This window comes from Drosophila takahashii, chromosome 2L (genome assembly GCF_030179915.1).
Source record: "Drosophila takahashii strain IR98-3 E-12201 chromosome 2L, DtakHiC1v2, whole genome shotgun sequence".
NCBI classification, from domain to species: domain Eukaryota; kingdom Metazoa; phylum Arthropoda; class Insecta; order Diptera; family Drosophilidae; genus Drosophila; species Drosophila takahashii.
In genome coordinates, this window is record NC_091678.1 from 23,068,093 (window position 1) to 23,091,862 (window position 23,770).

The window sequence follows — 23,770 nt, forward strand, 5'->3', positions numbered from 1 at the left end:
AGCGCCTTTCAGCAATTTGCTTTGCCTCTGACCATTTGCTATATGCGGCTTAAAGTGGCCCTCCTCGCCCCCTTTACCGCTCCAGAGTCAAGTGCATTAGATCCGGAAAAGCTGCACTCGAAGGGGTGAAAGGCGGTGACTTTATTTTGGTAGGAGAGGAGGAGAGAAAGCGAACTTTTGTGCACCAGACAATAATTGAAAATGCCCTCTCTGCTGGTGTACGTGTGTGTGTGCGTGTTGGCCGAATTTGTTGGCCCAACTTTGTGCGCCGGCATTAAATTTATGTTAATTGAAATTTATGTGCGCTGGCCACAGCTCAAGCTCAAACAAACAAAATTTGAAAAAAGAAGGGCCATGGAAAATGGCAAACTTTTCCTGACATTGGCATCCAGCCTGGTTAGCTAGTCTAGCATTAAAGGGCCAAAAAATAAATTCAATTCGCAATTCTCTCTGCTTCAGCATTACATAATTTGATTGTCATTCGTTGTGAAATATAAATCACATTCAAATTAAATTTCCTCTGTTCTGGCCAATGGCAATTTGTGACAAATACAATCCCTTTCTGCTACAATTTATTTGTTCAGTTTTGCTATTTGTACATATTCTGCAATTTAAATTATATATAGAACTAACTAAAATGATTTACACATTTCGGTTACAATGTATTTATTAATTTAGCGTTGTGCCATTTGCAATTTCGTACTGAACGGTGCTTACGGAATTCAGAATGGTACAGAAGAAGAAATCCAAGACAAAAGCGCAGCCGCAAACTTGATGATCACTCATTATCTGATTTCTAATGGGTTGTGCCCTTAACTGTAAGTCAAAGCAGGTTTGCTGCAATGGAGGGGATATAGAAAATTAATAAAATATTCATAAAACACCCACCATCTTCTTGATTTCGTAATAAAATTTCTCCTCCAGTTCATTGTAGTTGGGTTGGTTTAAATTGACGATCAAGAGCTGCAAGTTCAGGAAGTTCAGCATCTGCTGCAACCGATCGTTGCATAGTCCAACGAATAGAATCCTCAACAAGGGCGCCAATCCTGGGCCCAGGTGTTTCCAGAATATAAAACCCCACTTTTCAACTAAATTCAGGTGGTGACTAAACAAAATGCAGCCGATGATGGAAGACCAATGGACCACTAGCTCTACAATGTTGGAGAAAAGCATGCTGGCCACTGGAAGCCACAGAACTTTGATGTCCTGGTGTCCGTTGCTGATTTTGGCATACAATCGATATAGCTGGATAAGCTGCAGTCGTTGCGTTCTACTCGGTGTTTGATTCTGCAAGTAGCTCTAAAACAAAGTAATTACTTTCATTTAAAGGAAACATTTGAAAATAAACATTATTATTTAATAAGAAAAAGGAATAAAATCATTAAAAAGGGAATTACCTCCAAAAAGCGATTAAAAGCAGCAATACAAGAAAGCAGCAGGAACTGATAGGCCACATATACGTTATAAAACAACTCTAGGAGCAGGATGTTTAACAACGATATCACATAACTGTAACTAAAAATCTGCAGTAGAGTGAAGACCAACTGAAGTATGTAGAGGATCAGCAGGGGCAGATCATCTAAGGTGTGTGGTTCAAAAGTGTCAGCCACCAGAGTTACCACAAGGATCACATCGTTCACAGCGGTTACAAAGAATCGATTCCAGGATAAGCTGCTTAGCCAGGAATATAGACGAGCCGTATTCCAAAGCAATAGTTGCACTGCAATCGCACCCTCTAGGTTATAAAGAAGGTCATTTATATCTTGTGGACTACCGTCCCTTAGTGGAATCAACGGAAGAATCGCAGCCAGTAAACTTTCAAAAAGGAAATTATTTAGGAACATGGCAAATATCTTGAGGCACAGAGCAATCCGTTTGGTCCAAATGTTTCGAGGTATAATAACCATTTTTCCCTTCTTCGGATCGTACTTCATCTGCCCAACCACACAGCCGCGATAAAAAATATATGAGAACCAGCAAATGACGAAAACAGACCATCGCAGAACTCGCGCTTTCCACTTATTAGCGGAATTTCTATGAGTGCACCCGTGTCCTTCCTCTGGCATTATAAAGACCTCTGAATGAGTCCCATACTTCCGCTCTTTACATAAGTGGTTTTATGAAGGCTAAAATGGTAGGGGAACTGTAAGTGATGAATATGTAATTTACTCAAACTCCATTGAAATCATTATGCTTATATGGTTATGCAACCAATTACATAAAACCATAAACATGAAAAACTAATATTTTCTCATTTCTTCGTTTTTGTATCAGCTGTAAATAAAACCAGCACTTACTTGACTACTTATTAATATCCAAAAATCATCCGATACCATAATTCAGAATATAGAGTCACTTTACCATGTTATGAGAGCGGACGGCCAGCCATTCCATAATAGATTCGAGTGACTGAGATAACTTTATGACGTTCAATCCGAGCGGGTCCCGAACAATTTGAAATTGGCGGCTCTCAAACTTAAAGAAAACAAGAGAGAACTCTATAGTCGGGTTGGTGTCCCGACTATCTAATACCCGTCACTCAGCTAAAGGGAGCGCGAACGCTGTGCTCGGGTTCGTGTCCCGACTATCTAATTTTCGAACCTTAGCTAAAGGGAGTGCGAGGGAGAAAGATGTATACCGTTTTTTTGATTGCGTATAACTTTTTAATAAATCCGATTTAAAAAATGTCTTCTACATTTCGATAGGTATAAATATACACAACAAAATTTTTACTTCTCGGAAATATTTAAAGACAAGGGCGCAGGACACATTTTAAAATCGTTAGTGGTCGATTGTGGGCGTTAGAGGGGGCGTGGCGCTCGGCTGAAATTAACTTGCGCTGGAAAATCTCAACCTTCTAGCTTTTGTAGTTTCCGAGATCTCAGCGTTCATACGGACGGACAGACGGACATGGCTAGATCGACTCGGCTAGTAACCCTGATCAAGAATATATATACTTTATGGGGTCGGAAACGCTTCCTTCTAGCTGTTAAATAGTTTTGCACGAATACAATATACCCTTTTACTTTACGAGTAACGGGTATAATAACGTCTTATTATAAATAATGGTGTCAAAGCTTTTCAATATATTTCTTCGGAAACGCTTGAAACGTTCACCTTCTCTAAACAACCAATTCTATATTCTATGTACAAGAAAACACAAGTGTATATATGCACACAAAAAAAAAATTGTCAATAAGACCCCAACCACAAAAAATTGCCAATTTTGCCAAGGATATAGGTGTGTGTCTTTGCTAACTGTGTGAATTTCTTGTTGTGAAAGTAACAATTTACTTAGTAGAATTGACTATTTTTTGTGGTTGGGGACTGATTGACAATTATAACAGTTGATTTTGCCAAGTCTTTTTAACTGAAAAAAAAATTATTTTCTGGAATATTTTTTGGCCAAATAAAAAAACCTAATCGAAAATTTGTAAATTAGGTTTTATAATATTAGATGCGAAGTACAAAATACATTTTTTTCAAATAAATCAGAAAAAAAAATCAAAAACAAAATGGCGGCTCTGCAGCATTTCTTCGTTAACACAAAAAAATTGTCAAAAAGACCACAACCACAAATAATTGTCAATTTTGTCTAGGATATAGGTGTGTCTTTGCTAATACTTACTAGTACTTGTTGTTGTGAAAGTAACTATTTACTTAGTAGAATTGACTATTTTTTGTGGTTGGGGACTGATTGACAATTATAACAGTTGATTTTGCCAATTTTTTTTTGTATGTAGGCCTTTTTTTTGAAGGGGGTCCATGGCCGGACAGCTAACGTCCTTAATTTTTGATCTGGAACCAAAAATCAAGTTTGGTTAGTTTCTATACATTAACAGCTTTCGATACTCGAAGGGTTTTTGCGATATATTCATTTTTTGCAAAAAGGTAAGTGATTGAAAAAACGTTAACATTATACAAAATCCTACGAGGATCGATAGATAAAGGTATTTTGAATATTCTGTCAAAATTTCAAATCGATCGGTTTAGATTTGTTCGAGTTATGTGTCCGGCAGTCTCAAAAAAAGTGGTTTCGAGAAAAACGCGTTTAAAGTTTGCCCGAGAGGCGTCTTCGCAGAACGGAAAATTTCGACATTTAGACACTTTTGCCGGACTCTATCTTAGGTACAAAATTTAACTGAGATCGTTCCATTCAAAAAATCATAAAAAATACAAGGAAAAATATTTTGAAATATTTTTTTTTGCAGTTATTATTAATTTTGATTGGAGAAAAATTTTGCATCAAAACATTTTTGTTTTAAGCCCCAGGAAAAAAGTTGAAAATTGTATTTTCGCAAAATTTGCTCACTTTTCAAAGGGGTCTTAATGGGTTAAGAACATTTTTGTATGTGACGACTCATTTTTGGAGTTTAGGCGCACAATTACTTTTATGTTCCTATAAACTAAGCCTAGATTTAAGTCCACTGAAGGATAAATTAGTTAAGTTCAAAACCCAACACTCTGTCTTATTTATTAAGCGATAGGGCGATAGTTAGCTAGGGTCACACTAGCTGCAAGTTCATCGATTACCAATCGATTAGTCGTGAACACTGTTAACTATCATCGGAACAGTGTTCACACACCCCTGTCACATATCGAATGGAACAATCGCCGATCGAATAGACCAATTGGCTCTGATAGAAGTTAGGAACCACGCGGAGCGAGAGAGAAAGGCTCTCTTGTGCTTCCGATCGTGCCAGCGAACAGACGTGTGCTCCGGGTAAGACTCTTGTAATAAGTATTCTCAACGGCAGAACGGGCAGTTTTAGGGACACAGAAGACCCGCGATACCTGATCAAAACTTAATAAATTAACCCAGTGTACTGATGCTAAAGTGAAATTCTCCCGTGTTTGTATTTATTGCCCCCACCGATCACTAACCGTAGTTCTGCATTACCGGCGGCCATTCCCTGTTAAGCAACTAACCGTAGTTTTTGCATTATCGGTGGCCATTCCCTGGTAAGCAACTAACCGTAGTTTTGCATTATCGGCGGCCATTCCCTGGTAAGCAACTAACCGTAGTTCTGCACTAGTAGTGGTTATTCCCTGGCCAGTTACTAACTTTAGAGTGCACTGCCGGTGGCCACCCCCGGAAAGTCAGTTTCCCCAGCGCGCCTCCCCTCTTGACAAATAACCGATCGTAGTTTGCACGGACAGTGGTTATTCCCTGGCCGGCGGCGTCCCAGTAACCTAGGAATTAACTAATTGTAGTCCTCCATAGCCGGTGGTCATTCCCCGAGAAGCGACTAACTTTAGGGTGTGCGGGCAGTGGTTGCTCCCTGGCCAGCCGCCGACTGTTACGTGCGCTGCCGGGTGACATCCCTGGTTGGTTCCCGTTCCTCATCCTACGCTACCGGCGGACATTCCCCGGTAGATGGTAATCCCAGGTTTCGCCGACCAAATTTCGAGAGTCATTTCCTTCTGCTATTATCCAGCCACAGGTTCCCCTACCTTTTCTTTTTTACAAATTTCTTGTAAAGTTCCCTAGACCCGGCTGAATGCAACCCTGGACTAAGAAATTCGTTATATGTGTAATTTAAACGGAATTGCAGTGCTCTTTCTATAGGTGCGGAAAGTTTATATTAAAAGTTTAAAATGTGAGTACACTTAACATTCAAATCTGTCAAAATAATTATGCCGACTAGTGTATGTTAAAGAATTTTGTTAACGAAAAAAAAATTTCGATTTTTTCAAAATTTTAGTCAGATGTCCCCTTAAAACAAAAGAAAATATTTCTTAAAACAGGAAATGTAATTCTTGTTTTCAAGGTGGTTTCTTTCTTTAAATTTGTTTTAAATGAGAAAAAATATTTCCGAGAAGATTATAGCCAACTCATGTTAGCTTATGTGCAGCTGATGTGCATATATATATATATAAACTTCTATAGAAGTTTCGACGCTACCCAGCGGCGAACATGTGAATGGGGTCTGGAGAAAAAATGCATTACAAGTGTAGACATTGTAATCGATTACGATCGCTGTTTTTCGACAGTGAAGTTGTAATCAGAGCTCCTATGACTTCGTATTTTTGTTCGTTTACGATTTCCTTTTGTCAAAAATCACAAACACACCTAAAAATTATTTCTATGTGTTCGTTTTTCGTTTCCCCTCCGCCACGGTTCCCAGCGGCGAAAATTGCCATTACAAAATGGATTACGAATGCATTACTTCTCCTCCAGTAATAGGGAAACAATGGATTACAACGTGGATTACTTTGCCATAGGCATGGCCGCCTTGTAATGTGGTCGGGACACAATTTGCATTACTAGTAATGGGAAAAGTATGCTGGGGCCGAGTCACCTTCGGGTCTCCGTTACGAATTCACTATACTTTCCCAAAATTGTAATGCAAAATGTAGACAGACTAGAGAAAATTCAACATACATTTTGAAAAACGTATGCTGAGTTGTAATGCTGTTCATTTATGAAAACTAAAAATATTTTTTCCTCATGTAGGAAGTGAACATGGGTATTATTGTATAATGGATGGAAAGGCTAACCGCTCGGCCATTGTCTGTGCTTCTTTTAGTTCGTTAAACTATACTTAGAATGCATGCTGTTATTATTAAAGTTCCAAAGCTCAACCGTGACGGAGGGGAAACGAAAAACGAACACATAGGAAATAATTTTTAGGTGTGTTTGTGATTTTTGACAAAAGGAAATCGTAAACGAACAAAAATACGAAGTCATAGGAGCTCTGATTACAACTTCACTGTCGAAAAACAGCGATCGTAATCGATTACAATGTCTACACTTGTAATGCATTTTTTCTCCAGACCCCATTCACATGTTCGCAGCTGGGTTGAGCTTCGGAACTTTAATAATAACAGCATGCATTCTAAGTATAGTTTAACGAACTAAAAGAAGCACAGACAATGGCCGAGCGGTTAGCCTTTCCATCCATTATACAATAATACCCATGTTCACTTCCTACATGAGGAAAAAATATTTTTTGTTTTCATAAATGAACAGCATTACAACTCAGCATACGTTTTTCAAAATGTATGTTGAATTTTCTCTAGTCTGTCTACATTTTGCATTACAATTTTGGGAAAGTATAGTGAATTCGTAACGGAGACCCGAAGGTGACTCGGCCCCAGCATACTTTTCCCATTACTAGTAATGCAAATTGTGTCCCGACCACATTACAAGGCGGCCATGCCTATGGCAAAGTAATCCACGTTGTAATCAATTGTTTCCCTATTACTGGAGGAGAAGTAATGCATTCGTAATCCATTTTGTAATGGCAATTTTCGCCGCTCGGTAAGCTCAAAACCTCTTCTCCGGCTGATGAGTTAGTTGGGCTGCCCTTTCAAATTTCGCCAATCTCATTTCAAATCAAATTTTGAAATTTTTGTAACTGGACCGTTACGTACTGGTACCAGAACCGGAACCTAAACCTAAATGCACTCGACGAATTGAAGTTCATGGTCGAAGGCGTCGTCTTGATATTCTCCAGAATCCCCCTTAGCTTGTTAATCTTCTCCAGGGTTTTGGTTGGCGTCCTGACCTGGTGCCTGGCCACAAGGCCTTGAGTTGGCATTGCCAACGCGGAAAGTGATCTTTTTAGCTGGACAACCAAGAACTCGTTAAAGGTTATATTGTCCCTTGCGAAGATTTAAAGAACTTCTGAATTTGTGAGAGGGGCGGTTTATAAAGCAAAAAGTACACTTTCCCTAGGGACACGTCCACTTTATTCAACACGTATATTCAGAATGTCTAACATTATAGAAAATGTTATCATAAATGTTAGCCCTATACTAATTATTGTGAGTTTATCCGGTGTAAGATCCTCAGCCTAATAAATAATCTATTTGTTATTTTTACATTTTAAACGATTATTTAGTTTTTTGTTAGCCTCCACGAAAACCGCTGCCACTTGAAATTTCGTACTGAACGCAGCTTACGGAATTCAGAATGGTACAGAAGAAGAAATCCAAGACGAAAGCACAGCCGCAAACTTGATGATCACTCATTATCTGGTTTCTTATGGGTTGTGCCCTTAACTGTACATCAAAGCAGGTTTGCTGCAATGGAGGGGATATAGAAAATTAATAAAATATTCTTAAAACGCTCACCAGCTTCTTGATTTCGTAACAAAATGTCTCCTCCAGTTCATTGGGTTGGTTTAAATTGACGATCAAGAGCTGCAAGTTCAGGAAGTTCAACATCTGCTGCAACCGATCGTTGCATAGTCCAACGAATAGAATCCTCAACAAGGGCGCCAGTCCTGGGCCCAGGTGTTTCCAGAATATAAAACCCCACTTTTCAACTAAATTCAGTTGGTGACTAAACAAAATGCAGCCGATGATGGAAGACCAATGGACCACTAGCTCTACAATGTTGGAGAAAAGCATGCTGGCCACTGGAAGCCACAGAACTTTGATGTCCTGGTGTCCGTTGCTGATTTTGGCATACAATCGAAATAACCGAATGAGCTTCAGTCGTTGCCTTCTACTCGGTGTTTGCTCCTGCAAGTAGCTCTAAAGCAAAGTAATAACTTTCATTTAAAGGAAAAATCTTGGCCCTGAGAATGAATCGTTCTTAAATTGATTAGGAATATAAATAACACTAGTTTACAAAATAATATTCTTGGAGAGCTCCAAAGCAATTGTTGGCAAATTCTGTTAGTGTTCGACCCCCAAATCACGAAAATACCACTAATTTTTTTTTCGATGGCACAGTTTTTTTTTAAAGATTTTTTAAAGTTAAAAAAGGTAAAATATCGGACTTTTTCGAATTTCTTCTTATATCTCGGCAAATATCCACCCAATTGGGCCAGTTTTTGTTTCATTAAAAAGTCAATAGATCAGAGATCAGATCAGATATGATTGGATAAGTAATGGCAGCGCAGCAGCTCGACAAAGATGAAAAATGTGTTTTTTGGTCCTCTGTAAGTCGGCTGTATGTATCGTAAAAACTCGAAATAAATCCGTTGAAAAATTATAATGGGTACAAACTTAATTTAATTTTTAAAAATTCCTTAAAAAATATAAAATTGCTTGCGTTATGACTGTGAGTATTTTTAATAAGTAATATCCATTTGAATAAATCATTCTTATAAAATATCCATCAACCGAAAAAAGTTGAAAAATCCGAACTTTAAAAATCCACCATAAATCCAATTTTTTATGAATTTGGGCCATACTCGGCTTGTTTTGGTATTTTCGTGATTTGGGGGTCGAACACTAACAGAATTTGCCATCAATTGCCTTGGAGCAGTTTGGCTGTAAACTAGTGTAATTAAGTCAAAAAAAGGAGTGGTTCAAATACCAGAGGCTTTATGATGCCATACCTTCAAGAAGCAATTGAAAGCAGCGATACAAGAAAGCAGCAGTAACTGATAGGCCACATATACGTTGTAAAACAACTCCAGCAGCAGGATGTTTAACACCGATATCACGTAAGTGTAACTAAAAATCTGCAGCAGAGTTAAATGCAACTGAAGTATGTAAAGGATCAGTAGAGGGAGATACTCTAAGAAGAGTGGTCCAAAAATGTCATCCACCAGAATTACTACGTGGATCACATCGTTCACAGCAGCCACAAAGGATCGATTCCAGGACAAGCTGCTCAGCCACAAATATAGACGAGAAGTATTCCAAAGCGATAATTGCAATGCAATCGCAAGCACCAGCTTATTAAAAAGTTGACTTATATATCGCAGACTTTTGTCTCTTGCAGTGAAAGGTCTAACAGCCGAAAATATAGTTTCAATCAAGAACAAGTCTAGGGAAAGTCCGAACATCTTTATGCACAAAGCAATCCGTTTGGTCCAAATATTTCGATGTTGTATTATCATTTTTGCTTTCTTCGGATCGTACTTAATCTGCCCAACAACACAGCCGCGATAAAAAATATATGAGAACCAGCAAATGGCGAGAACTGACCATCGTTGAATTCGCGACTGCCACCTTTTACTGGTATTTCTCTGAGTGCACCCGTCTACCTCTTCTGACATTATGGAGCCCACTGAATGAGTTACATGTTCTCGGTTTTAATATAAGTGCTTTCATAAAGGCTAAAACGGAAGGGGAACTATAACTAATGACCATCTAATTTACTCAAACTACATTGAAATCATGTGCATTATGCGGTTTTCTAAGTAATTAAAAAAAACCATAAACATGAAAAATGAATATTTACTTCTTTATTGTATCAGCTGTAAATAGAACAAGCATTTTCTTGACTACATATTTTTATCAAAAAATAAACAAATAAATCTATATGAGAAGTCAGTTTCAGTTTACCAAGATATGTGTCCAGTGAACAACTTTTCAGAAAGCAAAACCATATAAAACTCCTAAAAGTATTCCATGTCAAATTGAATAAGGAATATCGAATGTGTGATAATAGATCCACACATGGCAAAGGTAGAGCTGCGAGTGACAGAGAATAATTTCATGACGTTCATTTCGAACGGGCTCCGTACAAGCTGAAGCTGGAGGCTCTCAAACTGAAAGAATATAATCTCGGTTATAAAAAAACGTAAAAAAACTTATTGCATCTCACAGATTCCTCGAGTCGAACATCCAACCTAGAAGCAAACAATGTTGCCTCCTCCAATAGACGTCTCATCTCCTTGTGATCATCCAAAACAAACAGCATTATGGAAAGATTAAGCAGGGCATCTAAATAGTAGAAGAAGTTCCAAGTGTATGCAAGGATAACAGTTTTAAGTGTCAAATTCAGAGTCTCGTGTCCATACTTAAAGAGACTGTAGGTCAGATACGTGCCGACCACCGAAGATATGTAGTATCCACTGTATACCATAACCCCCTGGAGCCCAAATACCTTTCCCAACTGGGTCACAATCGACTGTAGTTTGCTTTGTACTTTGGCAACTTCTTCCAACTGATCGGAAAGATAGCAACATCTGGTCATAAAAGCACCTCTTCGCTGTGGATGATTGCTGAGCATCTCGGTCTCTTTAATTACTTTTCGGAGCTCAGTGTTCATAAACCGATATTGGGCCCGGGCAAACAGCATTACCAGATAATGCTGCGAAACTGCGAGGTTAAGAATAGTCGAGGTCCAGAACTGCAAAACCAGGCCCAACGTTTGCGATGTGTTCATACCACCCATCACATCTAGGGCCAGTGCGACATGGAAGAGGTCAGTCGCAAGACTGGCGAAGATCTTTATAACAAACTCGCAGCGGGACCATCTACCCGCTTGGGGATTGGCCAGAAACAGGTGGAGCACGTTTCCTACAAGGTCCATCAGCTGATTTCGATGGCGCCATCTGCTCAGCAGCGTAGAAAAACCTGAAAAAAGTGTTACCCAATTATGCTTATTAAATTTGTATGTTTTAATATTATTTCTTAAAAGTAAACTTACCTGCAATTATCCTCAGACTGGACATAGATACGATAACATATATATGCAGCTTATTTTCATTTCCAAATAGCACTTCTAAATTGATTTGTCCGGTCCAACAGTAAATGTGTGTACCAAATATAGTTAAATTAATCACTACGGCATAGAAAGTAGCTACCCAACTAGAGAAGACACGCCCTGATTTCCAGTCGTACTCAAAATTGCTCAAGCCGATCAACCGACTGTAAAAGTATACTGCCAGCAGCAATAAACCGACCCAGTCGACCATTTCGAAAAACTGTTGGTGGCCTAGCTGCTTCTATGCTAAAAAGGGTAATTTATTTATGGTGATGACAGAGATTTTTCTAGTAGATTTCATATTTAATTATACCCGTTACTCATAGAGTAATAGTTGTATATTGTATTCCTGAAAAAGTATGTAACATGAAGAAGGAAGCGTTCTATATATGTTTTTGATCAGGATCGCTAGCCGAGTCGATCTAAGCTAAGATATCAGAAACTACAAAAGCTAGAAGGTTGGGAATAATCACAAATGTTATTGGGCTTCCTACGCACCGCTTGTTTGTTTTATCCGAGTGGTACGGCCACTCGTACCAGACATTTGCTTTAAAGGATTTTTAAATAAGTCTGGCGCCCACATCTTTTGTAAATGTGATTTTGTAAATGTGATTATGCCATTTTGTCGTGTTTATTTATACCTATCGAACTGTTGAAGAAAATTTTTAAAATGGACAATGCTTTAAAATGCAATGACCAAAAAATTAAACAGCCACTAGATGGAGCCAGTTGTTTTGACGGCTGCATATCTCCATCTCCCTCGCACTACTTTTAGCTGACTAACGGGTATCTGATAGTCGAATTACTCGACTATAGCGTTCTCTCTTGTTTATTTTTTGATTTGAATGGTAATTTTGTGAAGAGCCTGGCAATCATTCATCAAAACTCATTACAACACCAATTACTTCATACAGAGGAACAAAAATCGATTTTCATATTTAAGAGCCCAATGAAAGCTACTGAAAGCTTCGAGATAAAAATTAGGGAACTAGGTACTACTTCAAATGACTTATAAATTATATGTTATAATTATATTGAAAATTCTTTGTAACTTAAAAAGGTTTTTAGAAAACAATTAAGAACCACAATTATCTTGGTCTTTCATACTGGGCAGTTTATTGAATGGAAAATACTTTTCAGAAGTTCTCCATGTCGTATTGAATTAGGAAGATGGAATGTGTTATCAGATTTCCAAACATGGTCATGGTAGAACCTCGGGTGACGTCGTATAAATGCATTAAATCAATTTTTAAAGGATTTCGAATCAGCTGCAGCTGGAGGCTCTCAAACTAGGGAGGAGAAAATAATACACATGCAATATCGTAATGCACCAGGGTGTTTATAACGTACGGCTTCTTCGAGTCGCACATCCAAGCCGGGTGCAAATAGGGTTCGCTGCTCCAGTAGACGGCCCATATCCTTGTGATCATCCTGGACATGCAGCATGACGGACAGATTAAGCATACCATCGAGGTAGTAGAAGAAGCTCCATACGATGGACAGGATCACAATAGTCAGCGTCATCTGCATGTTCTGGTAGCCAATTTTAAGGATGCTATAGGTGAGGTAGGAGGTGGACACCGAGGACATGTAGTATCCCATATAGACCAGGGCGCCCTGAATGCCGAATACTTCCTCCAACTGGTTCACTATTTTTTGCAGCTGACTCTGGAGCTTGGCTATGTTGTCCAGCTGATCTGCCAAGAAACAACACCTAGTCATGAAAACCCCCTGCCGTCGAGGATTCCAACTTAACTCCTTGGACTCCTCGATCACCTGCTGCAGTTCAGCGTTGAGCAGCTTATACTGCGTCCGAACGAAAAGCATTATAAGATAATGCTGCGATACGGCCAAATTGAGGATGGCCGACATCCAGAACTGCAAGCCCATTCCCAAGTAGAATTGCGAGTCCACGCGGCCTATTGCGTCCAGCACGAAGGCCATTTGGAGGAGATCAGTCACAGATCCAGAGAGAAACTTGGCGAGAATGCCCCAGCGGGACAGCCTCTTCACCTGGGGCCTGGCAATAAATACCCGAAGCACCTTCCTCGTCAAGTCCATCATCTTGCAGCGCTGGTACCATCTGTGAATCAAGGTAAATAGACCTGAAAATTTGAGAAACCCTTTTATTCGACTCTTGAGTTAAGTTTTTAAGATATTTTTTGCTACCTATACCAATTCTCAGGCCTGACATAAGGACGACAACATATTCATGCAGCTTGTTTGCCTTTCCGAAGCCCAAATTAATTATATTCGTATGACCGGTCCAGTGATAAGTATATAGAATACAAACAAGGGAGTTAATCGCGACAGCATAGAATGTACTTCTTTTGGCAGTAAAGACACGACCCGTTTGCCAGTTGAACTCAAAGTTACTAACTCCGATGAGGTGACCATAATAGTAGACCGCCCCCAATATCAAACTCTCCACGTCGACCATTTCCGTGAACTGAAAGTGTCCTCTATACTTTGTTTTTCCCGAATGCGGAATTATATTGTTACTGAAGCTAATGTGCTGATTCCGGGAAATGATGAGATGGATGAGATTGGAAAAGGAGTTACACCTACATTGTAATAAAGTGAATTGAAGTTAGTTTCGTTCATTACGTTTAATGTGCCTCCATTCCATTTAAAAATACTCCATGTCAAATTGAATAAGAAATATTGAATTGGCTATAACAGATCCAATCATGGCCGCAGTTGAGCTTCGAGTGATGTCAAAAATTCCCATGACATCCATTTTCAATGGGTTTCGAACCAGCTGCAACTGTAGACTTTCAAACTATAGGGAAATTACTCAATTAAAACATTGATTGCTAAGCTGAACATATCTTACGGATTCCTCCAAGCGAACGTCCAATCGAGACGCAAACTCTATTCTCTCCTCTAGCAGACGCAGCATTTCCTTGTGGTGATCCCACATATAGAGCATATTGAAACAATTCAACGTGGCATCGAGATAGTAGAAGAAGCTCCAAAAGGTGGCCAGGATCATGGTCTTAGCCGACATATGCAACGCTTCCGGGCCATATTTGTGTATGCTGTAGGTCAGATAATATGCACCCACCGATGATATGTAGTATCCGGCATACGACATCAGACCCTGAATGCCGAACACCTCTCCCACCTGGTTCAAAATCATCTGCAGCTGGCTCTGGGCTTTCGCTATATCCTCCAACTGATCCGAAAGATAGCAACATCGGGTCATGAAAGCACCCCCACGCCTCTGGAGGCAGCTCAACCTTCGGCTTTCTTCGACCACCTGTCGCAGCTTTATATTTACTATCTTATATTGCGCCCGAACGAAAAGCATTACAAAATAATGCTGCGCTATGGCCAAATTCAGAGTGAACGAAATGCAGGTGTGCAGACTCACACCTATAATTTCTTCGGAGCTTAGACGGTTCATTGCACCAATGGAGAGAAGCAGTTGAAGAAGATCTGTTCCAGAGCTACTGAAGACTTTCAGTAAAATTCCCCAGCGAGTCATTTTCTTCACTTGGGGATTGGCCTTATACAGACGAACTATGTCTCTGACCAGGTGCATCGTCTGGCTGCGCTGGAGCCATCGGTTAAGCACCGTTACAAGTCCTTAAAAAAATATGATTTAGAGGTGTAAAAATTATATTTCAATTTATTTTAGCTTGGCTGTACCTTCAATGATTCTCAGACCGGACATGACGATGATAACATATTCATGCAGCTTGTTGGCGCTTTCAAACACCAAATTGGTCTTACTTTTTCCGGTCCAATAAATAACGAGGGCGGTCGAAATCCCGGCATTAATCGTGATGGCATACAGAGTAATTGGCAAAGAAGTGAATACATGACCTGTACGCCAATCGTATACAAAGTTGCTTAGCCCTATGAAATGGCAGTAAAAGTAGATTGCCGTGAGCAACACACCGACCCAGTCGAACATTTCGAAAAACTAAAATGGGACATTCTGCGTATGGTAATTAGTGGAAGTCGATGACAACGTTGAATTGAATCCACCAGATAAATGAAGTAAAGATTTCGAATACGATAAATCATATCATACACGGAAAACATTTTCCTTGGATGAAAACTAAATTAATTAGTTTATTATACCCTAGCAGAGGGTAAATACGCTCGAAGATCATTCCTTTTAAATTACAAATTACAAAATGTTAAATTTCCTTTCGTTAATTTTTCTATCCTTCCTATGGCGGTTATAAAATGTAGTCGTCCGATTATTGTTAAATTTAATTCGAAATTCTGAAATAATAAAAAAGAGTCATATGCCAGAGTTGTACACACAAAAAAAATTGTTTGGTAAAATTGACCAAAAAAGATAGTTACGTAACTATTAAAATAGTTACATGTATTTTGTTTTTGCTTTGGTTTGTGTCTTTGCTAATTGTGTGTATTTTGTTGTTGTGAAATGACTATTTACTTAGTAGAATTGACAATTTTGCTGGTTGGGACCTGTTTGACAATTATTACAGTTGATTTTGCCAAGTTTTTTTTTTGTGTGTAGAGAATACAATTTCTCATTAATTTTCCGATCGTTACTACCTATAAGAGCTATAGGATATAGAAAGACTTTCGAGAAAGTTTTATATCGATAGCTTAAAACTGAGAGACTAATTTGCTTCGAAACGGGCAGAAGGACATCGCTAGATCGACTCGTTGAGTGATGCCGATCAAGAATATATATAAGGTGAGAAACGTCTCCTTCCCTGCCTTGCAAGCGTATAAAATGCATTACACACAAAAAAATTTGCTTGGTAAAATTGACCAACAAAGATAGTTACGTAACTATTAAAATAGTTACGTGTATTTTGTTTTTGCTTAGGGTTTGTGTCTTCGCTAATTGTGTGTATTTTGTTGTTGTGAAATGACAATTTACTTAGTAGAATTGACAATTTTGCTGGTTGGGGCCTGTTTGACAATTATTACAGTTGATTTTACCAAGTTTTTTTTTTGTGTGTAGTTTTCAAAATTTTATTTTTTCAATGCGCACAAAATTGTTCAATATTGAAAGAAAGCTGGTTAAATAGCCCATCGATTATATAAGAAATAATTCATTTTACATCCCTGACTGAATCATAAATTGAAATTGAAATGGTTTGTATAGAAACGATAGACATAACTGTAAGAAGGACAAATTAAACGAAAAATGGTTTAATTTATGGTATTCATGCCATGTTTAAAAGCTCATATTATAAAATTATTAAACTTACAAAATATCAAAAATTTTCTAGGTCACATTGAATAAGTAATATTGTGTGCATTATAATGGAGCCACCCACCGGGAAAATTCCTCTGGAAAATAACATATTTTCAAGAGGTTTCTCCATAGAAGCGGAAGGGACTAAACCTCATTCACCCCTTACATTTCTTCCATCTCTGGTTTCAAAATACACGGGGGTGACACAAAAAGTAAGGGGGAAATGAGGTTTCTATCTGGATCTCTGGCAGAAGAATGCAGGACAAAATCCACTGGTTTTTCGACTTCCCGCATTATAGATTTTCCACACGTACCCAGTTATGGTTTTCCTCCACTTGCAATATCTGTTTTTCTACACCCTCCCAGTTTTGGTTTTTCCAGACCCTCGCAGTTTTGGTTTTGCACTGCTTTGCAGTATCTGATTTTCCACAATAAAAATCATGTTTTTTGTAATATTTGTTTGTGTATTTATTAATAATATTTACAATCGAAGCATTGGAACTACAATTTTTTAATGCCTGAAGAATTCCCGGGTTTTGCTTGGCCGAATGCAGTACTTTGATATCCATTTCTTGTCTGTCTTCTGAAAATATCAAACATAATTTAGATATGAATGTAAGACCAGGAATAATAATAAGAGTAATTACCATTATTAGGTCTCCGCGCAAAATTAAAGGATCTCTCCAGAAATTATGCTTGGTTTGCCATGGCCGATCATTTACTATCTGTTCAGTTGTTTTATGTCGGGTATCTATATCAAAAACTATGAGAAGAATAAATAAAATATGACAAACGCAGGCGCAACACTTCTGGTCCCAAGAAGTCTCAGTCGGCCTGGCTGAAATAAATGTTATATTTTGATTAAGTTAAACAACTAAGTTAGTACTGAAGTACTATTTATACAACCATTTAATGAACACCTCACACCATTTACCACTGGTAAAGATTAAAAACATTTCAAGTGTCACTGAAATGCAGAATTTGTGTTGAAGATAGCATCCGGAGGCGTATATTTATTAATGGCGAAAATATCTGTGATACTAACCTTTGTAACGCTGAAATAAAGGTTATAAAAAGACAAAATTCATTTTATCACTCACCTTTTTATTGTTTTTTAGATTAAAATTAACTATTTTCACTTTTTTTTCACTTTTTCCAACAAATTTAAAAATGATGTGACCCTGCATTATATTCTTGATAATACCATACAAAATGCAGATAAATGTGCGGTAATTTTCTTTGTAAAGTTGGGTCACACTTTGGCGCCGAATAAATATTTAAACAATACTTTTCAGGGACCGTAATCATTAAAGGTTACGTATATTATAGGTATATTAGGCATTTTTCGTGTTATCAATACCACCAACACGAATTTTTATATTTTAACAACAGTTAAAAATGGCTTAAACCACGATCTGACGATCAATTTATTTTATTTCACAGAAAATGTTTAAAAATGTAAAAAACAACAATAGTTTTCTTTGTAATTTAATGTAATTCCTTGATAAATGTGATCAAATATTTTAATCGTCTTACCGTGGCTTTTCTCTATAATTTGGTTGAATAATGTTATATAGTTTAATTTTTTTGATTAACAATTTTTAATATTTATTCTACGACTTTTAAAATTACTAAAAATTAAAACTAAATGTGAGAACAAGTCTTTTGGTTTTGGTGTAAATCATAGGACTTTTGAATATTATAAGTTGGTGATTTTTTTATTAAAAAATATTATAATCGTAGTGCCACAGAAATCACACAGCGCATAAATGGCCTGATATTGATGCTACTCAGAAACCCACCCTCATTTAGCGCTCAGAAATTATCTATCCCTACACCGCCGCCTGCAAAAAGGAACAGGATTTCAAGAACACAAAAACCAACCCAGCGGGAATGTGAGAAGTTGGTTTTTGTGTTCTTGAAATCCTGTTCCTTTTTGCAGGCGGCGGTGTGGGGTTAGATAATTTCTGAGCGTTAAATGGGGGTGGGTTTCTGAGTAGCATCAATATCAGGCCATTTATGCGCTGTGTGATTTCTGTGGCACTACGATTATAATATTTTTTAACAAAAAAAATCACCAACTTATAATATTAAAAAATCCTATGATTTACACCAAAACCAAAAGACTTGTTCTCACATTTAGTTTTAATTTTTAGTAATTTTAAAAGTCGTAGAAAAAATATTAATAATTGTTAATCAAAAAAATTAAACTATATAACATTATTATCATAATGTCTATAATGATAATATTAATTTATTTTACTCAACATTTTTCAAATAATAATAAGGATGAATGTGGGATTCAACCAAATTATAGAGAAAAGCCACGGTAAGACGATTAAAATATTTGATCACATTTATCAAGGAATTACATTAAATTACAAAGAAAACTATTGTTGTTTTTTACATTTTTAAACATTTTCCGTGAAATAAAATAATTTGTTCGTCAGATCGTGGCCTAAGCCATTTTTAAGTGTTGTTAAAATATAAAAATTCGTTTTGGTGGTATTGATAACACGAAAAATGCCTAATATACCTATAATATACGTAACCTTTAATGATTACGGTCCCTGAAAAGTATTGTTTAAATATTTATTCGGCGCCAAAGTGTGACCCAACTTTACAACGAAATTTACCCCACATTTATCTGCATTTTGTATGGTATTATCAAGAATATAATGCAGGGTCACATCATTTTTAAATTTGTTGGAAAAAGTGAAAAAAAGTGAAAATAGTTAATTTTAATCTAAATTATAACCTTTATTTCAGCGTTACAAAGGTTAGTATCACAGATATTTTCGCCATTAATAAATATACGCCTCCGGGTGCTATCTTCAACACAAATTCTGCATTTCAGTGACACTTGAAATGTTTTTAATCTTTACCAGTGGTAAATGGTGTGAGGTGTTCATTAAATGGTTGTATAAATAGTACTTCAGTACTAACTTAGTTGTTTAACTTAATCAAAATATTATATTTATTTCAGCCAGGCCGACTGAGACTTCTTGGGACCAGAAGTGTTGCGCCTGCGTTTGTCATATTTTATTTTTTCTTCTCATAGTTTTTGGTATAGATACCCGACATAAAACAACTGAACAGAGGGTAAATGATCGGCCATGGCAAACCAGGCATAATTTCTGGAGAGATCCTTTAATTTTGTGCGGAGACCTAATAATGGTAATTACTCTTATTATTATTCCTGGTCTTACATTCATATCTAAATTATGTTTGATATTTTCGGCCAAGCAAATCCCGGGAATGCTTCATTAAAAATTTGTAGTTCCAATGCTTCGATAATAAATACACAAACAAATATTACAAAAACACATGATTTTTATTGTGGAAAATCAGATACTGCAAAGCAGTGCAAAACCAAAACTGCGAGGGTCTGGAAAAACCAAAACTGGGAGGGTGTAGAAAAACAGATATTGCAAGTGGAGGAAAACCATAACTGGGTACGTGTGGAAAATCTATAATGCGGGAAGTCGAAAAACCAGTGGATTTTGTCCTGCATTCTTCTGCCAGAGATCCAGATAGAAACCTCATTTCCCCCTTACTTTTTGTGTCACCCCCGTGTATTTTGAAACCAGAGATGGAAGAAATGTAAGGGGTGAATGAGGTTTAGTCCCTTCCGCTTCTATGGAGAAACCTCTTGAAAATATGTTATTTTCCAGAGGAATTTTCCCGGTGGGAACTTCTCACATTCCCGCTGGGCAAACATAGCAGCTATGGAGCTTCGTGTGAGACAGAACATTCCCATGACTTCCACTTTCAAAGGGTTTCGCACCAGTTGTAGCTGGAAACTTTCCAACTAAAATGAAATGAATGTACATTGAAAAATGTAGGTAGTTTAGCATTCTTTTATCTTACAGATTCCTCGAGGCGGACATCTAAGCGAGTAGCAAACAAGGTTCTCTTCTCCAATAGATGTTTCATCCTGTTTTGATCATCATAAATTGAAAGAAAGTTCATAAAATTGAGGATGGCATTCAGATAGTAGAATATACCCCAAAGTATGGACAAAACGATTTCTTGTTGTGTCATATTCAAAATCTCTTTGCCATTTTTAAAGGCAGAGTAGGTCAGGTAGCCAAAGGATACCGAAGACATGTAGTGTTCGCTAAATACCATAACCGACTGAAGGCCAAGTAATTCTGCAAATCGCTTCAAAATCAAATCGACATCGTCCTGCAGTTTGGCAATACCTTCCAACTGATCCGATAAATAGCAACATCTAGTCATAAAAGCACCCTTTCTCTGGGGAAGGTAACTTAGCCTTTCGCTTTCTTCGATCACCTGTCTTAGTTTAGTGTTTATTACCTGATATTGCGTCCGAACGAATATGATTATCAGAAAATACTGTAATCCGGCTAGGTTTGCTATAGAAAAGCTCCACGAATGTAAACATATCCGGAAATTTACTCCAGAGCTGTGACTCATTAGTCGTAGGCCCAGTGCAATATGGAGGAGGTTGGCTGTGAAGGTGGTGAAAATTTTAATGAACATCCACCAGCGGTACGATCTTCTGAACTGCGGATTAGCCAGCGAAAGACGAAAAGCATTTCTAATAACCTGCATCAGCTGGTTGCGCTGACGCCATCTGTTAAGCAGTGTAGAAAGTGCTAAAGAAAGCTTAAAATAAATTCGATTTAAATTATTTTAGTCTCACCTGCTAATATCCCCAACCAGTTAACCATTAATAATACACTCGTGTGCAGCTTGTTTGCTCTTCCATATATCACGCTGAAATCTATTGGCCCGGTCAAACAATAAATGGAAAGAGAACAGAAAACTATATTGATCATGGCGGAATAAAGAGTACATCTCCTGGACTTAAATACACGTCCCGATGGCTTGTCGCACTCAAAATGGCTTAAGCCGATCAAGTGGCTGTAAAAGGAAACTGCCCTTAGCGACACACCGATCCAATCAACCATTTTGTAAAACTAAAATGTCCTTCGATGAGGTCACCAACGGAGTCGCTTACGAAATTGCGATGGCTGACATGAATAATGGGCGGAGATTTTTTTTGGTGAGATAAGTCCAGACTAATATTTTATACTTCTCCGTAGCGGATCTAGATTTTGTTGTGGGGGGTGATATCAGAACAATTCTTTTGTTGCATACTTCTTGAACACCAAAATTACTTTAATTTTTCAACTGGTTTTCAGGGTGACATATCACCCCGAGGATCCGTGCATGATAATTATATATTTATACCCGTTACTCGTAGAGTAAAAGGGTATATTGTATTCGTGCAAAAGTATGTAACAGCTAGAAGGAAGCGTTTCCGACCCCATAAAGTATATATATTCTTGATCAGGGTCACTAGCCGAGTCGATCTAGCCATGTCCGTCTGTCCGTCTGTATAAACGCTGAGATCTCGGAAACTACAAAAGCTAGAAGGTTGAGATTTTCTACACATACCTACGCAGCGCAAGTTTATTTCAGCCGAGCGCCACGCCCCCTCTAACGGCCACAATCGCCCACTAACGATTTTAAAGTGTGTCCTGCGCCCACATTTTTAAAGATTTTCGAGAAGTATAAATGCAATTTTGTTGTGTATATTTATACCTAACAAACATTTTTCAAATCGGACCATTCATTAAAAAGTTATACGGAATCAAAATATCTACATATACCTATCTCCATCGCACTCCCTTTAGCTGAGTTAAGAAAATTAGTCGGGACACCAACCCGACTATATAGTGCGTTCGCACTCCCTTTAGCTGAGTGACGGGTATTAAATAGTCGGGACACCAACCCGACTATAGCGTTCTCTCTTGTTTTTTTGTGATATTTGATCGGCATACAAAAATGTTTTTTAAGCTTCTTGATAGGCTTAAAAGTTTTAATATATTTGATAGAGATGGCTACTAAAACTATGCTAACTTTTGGTAAATCCCTGGCTTTAAGTCTTAAGGCAGATAATTATAATTACAATTAAAAACGAATAATATTTTTAAAGCCTGCCTTCTTAACAAAAAAATATTCCATCGATATCTAAGGCAGCTTTATGATGGTAATATTATTAGATTGGCATATACTTATGCAGTGAGTAATTGAGTTGTGCAATATATCAGATTAAATATGAAAGGATTGGACTTGTTGAAAAAATAAATACCCTTAAATTAGATAGACTTTATGCTTGATGAAGCAGAGTTCTAAAACCGCTATCAAAAATTTAAAATAGTCAAAAAACCATACTTCCAAAATACCAAAAACGTAGAAAACTTTTTTTAATGACCCTAGTGTACATCTTAAAACGTGTACGGTTGTCCATTGTTTCGCCAAGTCGTTCCCGAGATAAAGTAAATAAAATTTTGCAAAAATTGTTAACTTCTTAACTTAAAGAAGAGAGGACGCTATAGTCGATTACCTCGACTAATGAATAGTCCGATTTTAAAAATTTCTTTTACATTTCGAAAGGTATTAATTAACACTACAACATTTTATTAAAAGTTTTACGAAATTTAGAAAGATGTGGGCGCCACACACATTACAAAGTCGTTTAATGCGATTGTGGGCGTTAAAGTGGGCGTGGCGCTCGGCTGAAATAAACTTGCGCTGCGTTGGAGTCCCAAGAATATAAGTATGATGTTAGTCCCAACTTTCTAGCTTTTGTAGTTTCCGAGATCTCAGCGTTCATCCAGACAGACAGACGGACATGCCTAGATCGACTCGTCTAGTTATCCTGATCAAGAACATTACGCTTCAATTTACCTGTTACATACTTTTCCCCGAATACAATATACCCTTTTACTCAACGAGTAAAAGTTAATTGCTTAATTTGTAATATTGTTTGGCGCTAGCCGAAAGTGTTATTATTGTGAAACTTGTTTAAATTAAAAACAAGAAAGGAAGCTAGCTTCGGCAAACCGAAGCTTATATACCCTTGCAGATCATTCTATTAATTTACAAATCGCAAAAATGTTAAATTTCTTGGAAATATTTCAAAATAGTCATATCCCAGAGTAGAAGGGAATGTAATAAAAACCAACAAAGATATAATTTTTTTCCCATAAATATTCATTTAATTTTTCGACCGTTCCTATGGCAGCTATATGATATAGTGATCCGATTTAAAAAACAAAAAAACCGAAATTCAGAAAAATTTCAAAAAACACCGGAGCTAGAATTTTTTACGTTTTTTTTTTTGATCCCTCCTATGGGAGCTA

The 23,770-nt window shown here is 37.5% G+C and overlaps 5 protein-coding genes across 5 annotated transcripts; all 5 read right to left on the reverse strand.

The window, feature by feature from the left end:
• Positions 1 to 651: 651 nt before the first annotated feature.
• On the reverse strand, positions 652 to 2,066 carry LOC108062677 (gustatory receptor-like 36a). The gene is made up of 3 exons (XM_017149455.3): positions 1,398 to 2,066; positions 889 to 1,299; positions 652 to 837 (listed from the first exon to the last, which is right to left on the reverse strand). Exons 1-3 carry the CDS (start codon positions 2,064 to 2,066, stop codon positions 670 to 672), a joined length of 1,248 nt encoding a protein of 415 aa, XP_017004944.2. The 3' UTR covers positions 652 to 669.
• A 5,788-nt stretch (positions 2,067 to 7,854) lies between these two features.
• Positions 7,855 to 9,962, reverse strand: LOC108062676 (Gustatory receptor-like 36a). The gene is made up of 3 exons (XM_017149454.2): positions 9,297 to 9,962; positions 8,080 to 8,484; positions 7,855 to 8,028 (listed from the first exon to the last, which is right to left on the reverse strand). The coding sequence occupies exons 1-3, from the start codon at positions 9,960 to 9,962 to the stop codon at positions 7,855 to 7,857; spliced, it is 1,245 nt and encodes a 414-aa protein (XP_017004943.1).
• A 279-nt stretch (positions 9,963 to 10,241) lies between these two features.
• Positions 10,242 to 11,101, reverse strand: LOC138912478 (putative gustatory receptor 36a). Its single transcript, XM_070213417.1, has 2 exons — positions 10,514 to 11,101; positions 10,242 to 10,457 (listed from the first exon to the last, which is right to left on the reverse strand). The coding sequence occupies exons 1-2, from the start codon at positions 11,084 to 11,086 to the stop codon at positions 10,305 to 10,307; spliced, it is 726 nt and encodes a 241-aa protein (XP_070069518.1). The 5' UTR covers positions 11,087 to 11,101; the 3' UTR covers positions 10,242 to 10,304.
• Positions 11,102 to 12,534: 1,433 nt separating this feature from the next.
• Positions 12,535 to 13,838, reverse strand: Gr36c (Gustatory receptor 36c). The gene is made up of 3 exons (XM_017149451.2): positions 13,568 to 13,838; positions 12,749 to 13,503; positions 12,535 to 12,687 (listed from the first exon to the last, which is right to left on the reverse strand). The coding sequence occupies exons 1-3, from the start codon at positions 13,836 to 13,838 to the stop codon at positions 12,535 to 12,537; spliced, it is 1,179 nt and encodes a 392-aa protein (XP_017004940.2).
• A 189-nt stretch (positions 13,839 to 14,027) lies between these two features.
• On the reverse strand, positions 14,028 to 15,320 carry Gr36b (Gustatory receptor 36b). The gene is made up of 3 exons (XM_017149459.2): positions 15,053 to 15,320; positions 14,235 to 14,989; positions 14,028 to 14,180 (listed from the first exon to the last, which is right to left on the reverse strand). Exons 1-3 carry the CDS (start codon positions 15,318 to 15,320, stop codon positions 14,028 to 14,030), a joined length of 1,176 nt encoding a protein of 391 aa, XP_017004948.2.
• Positions 15,321 to 23,770: the final 8,450 nt, after the last annotated feature.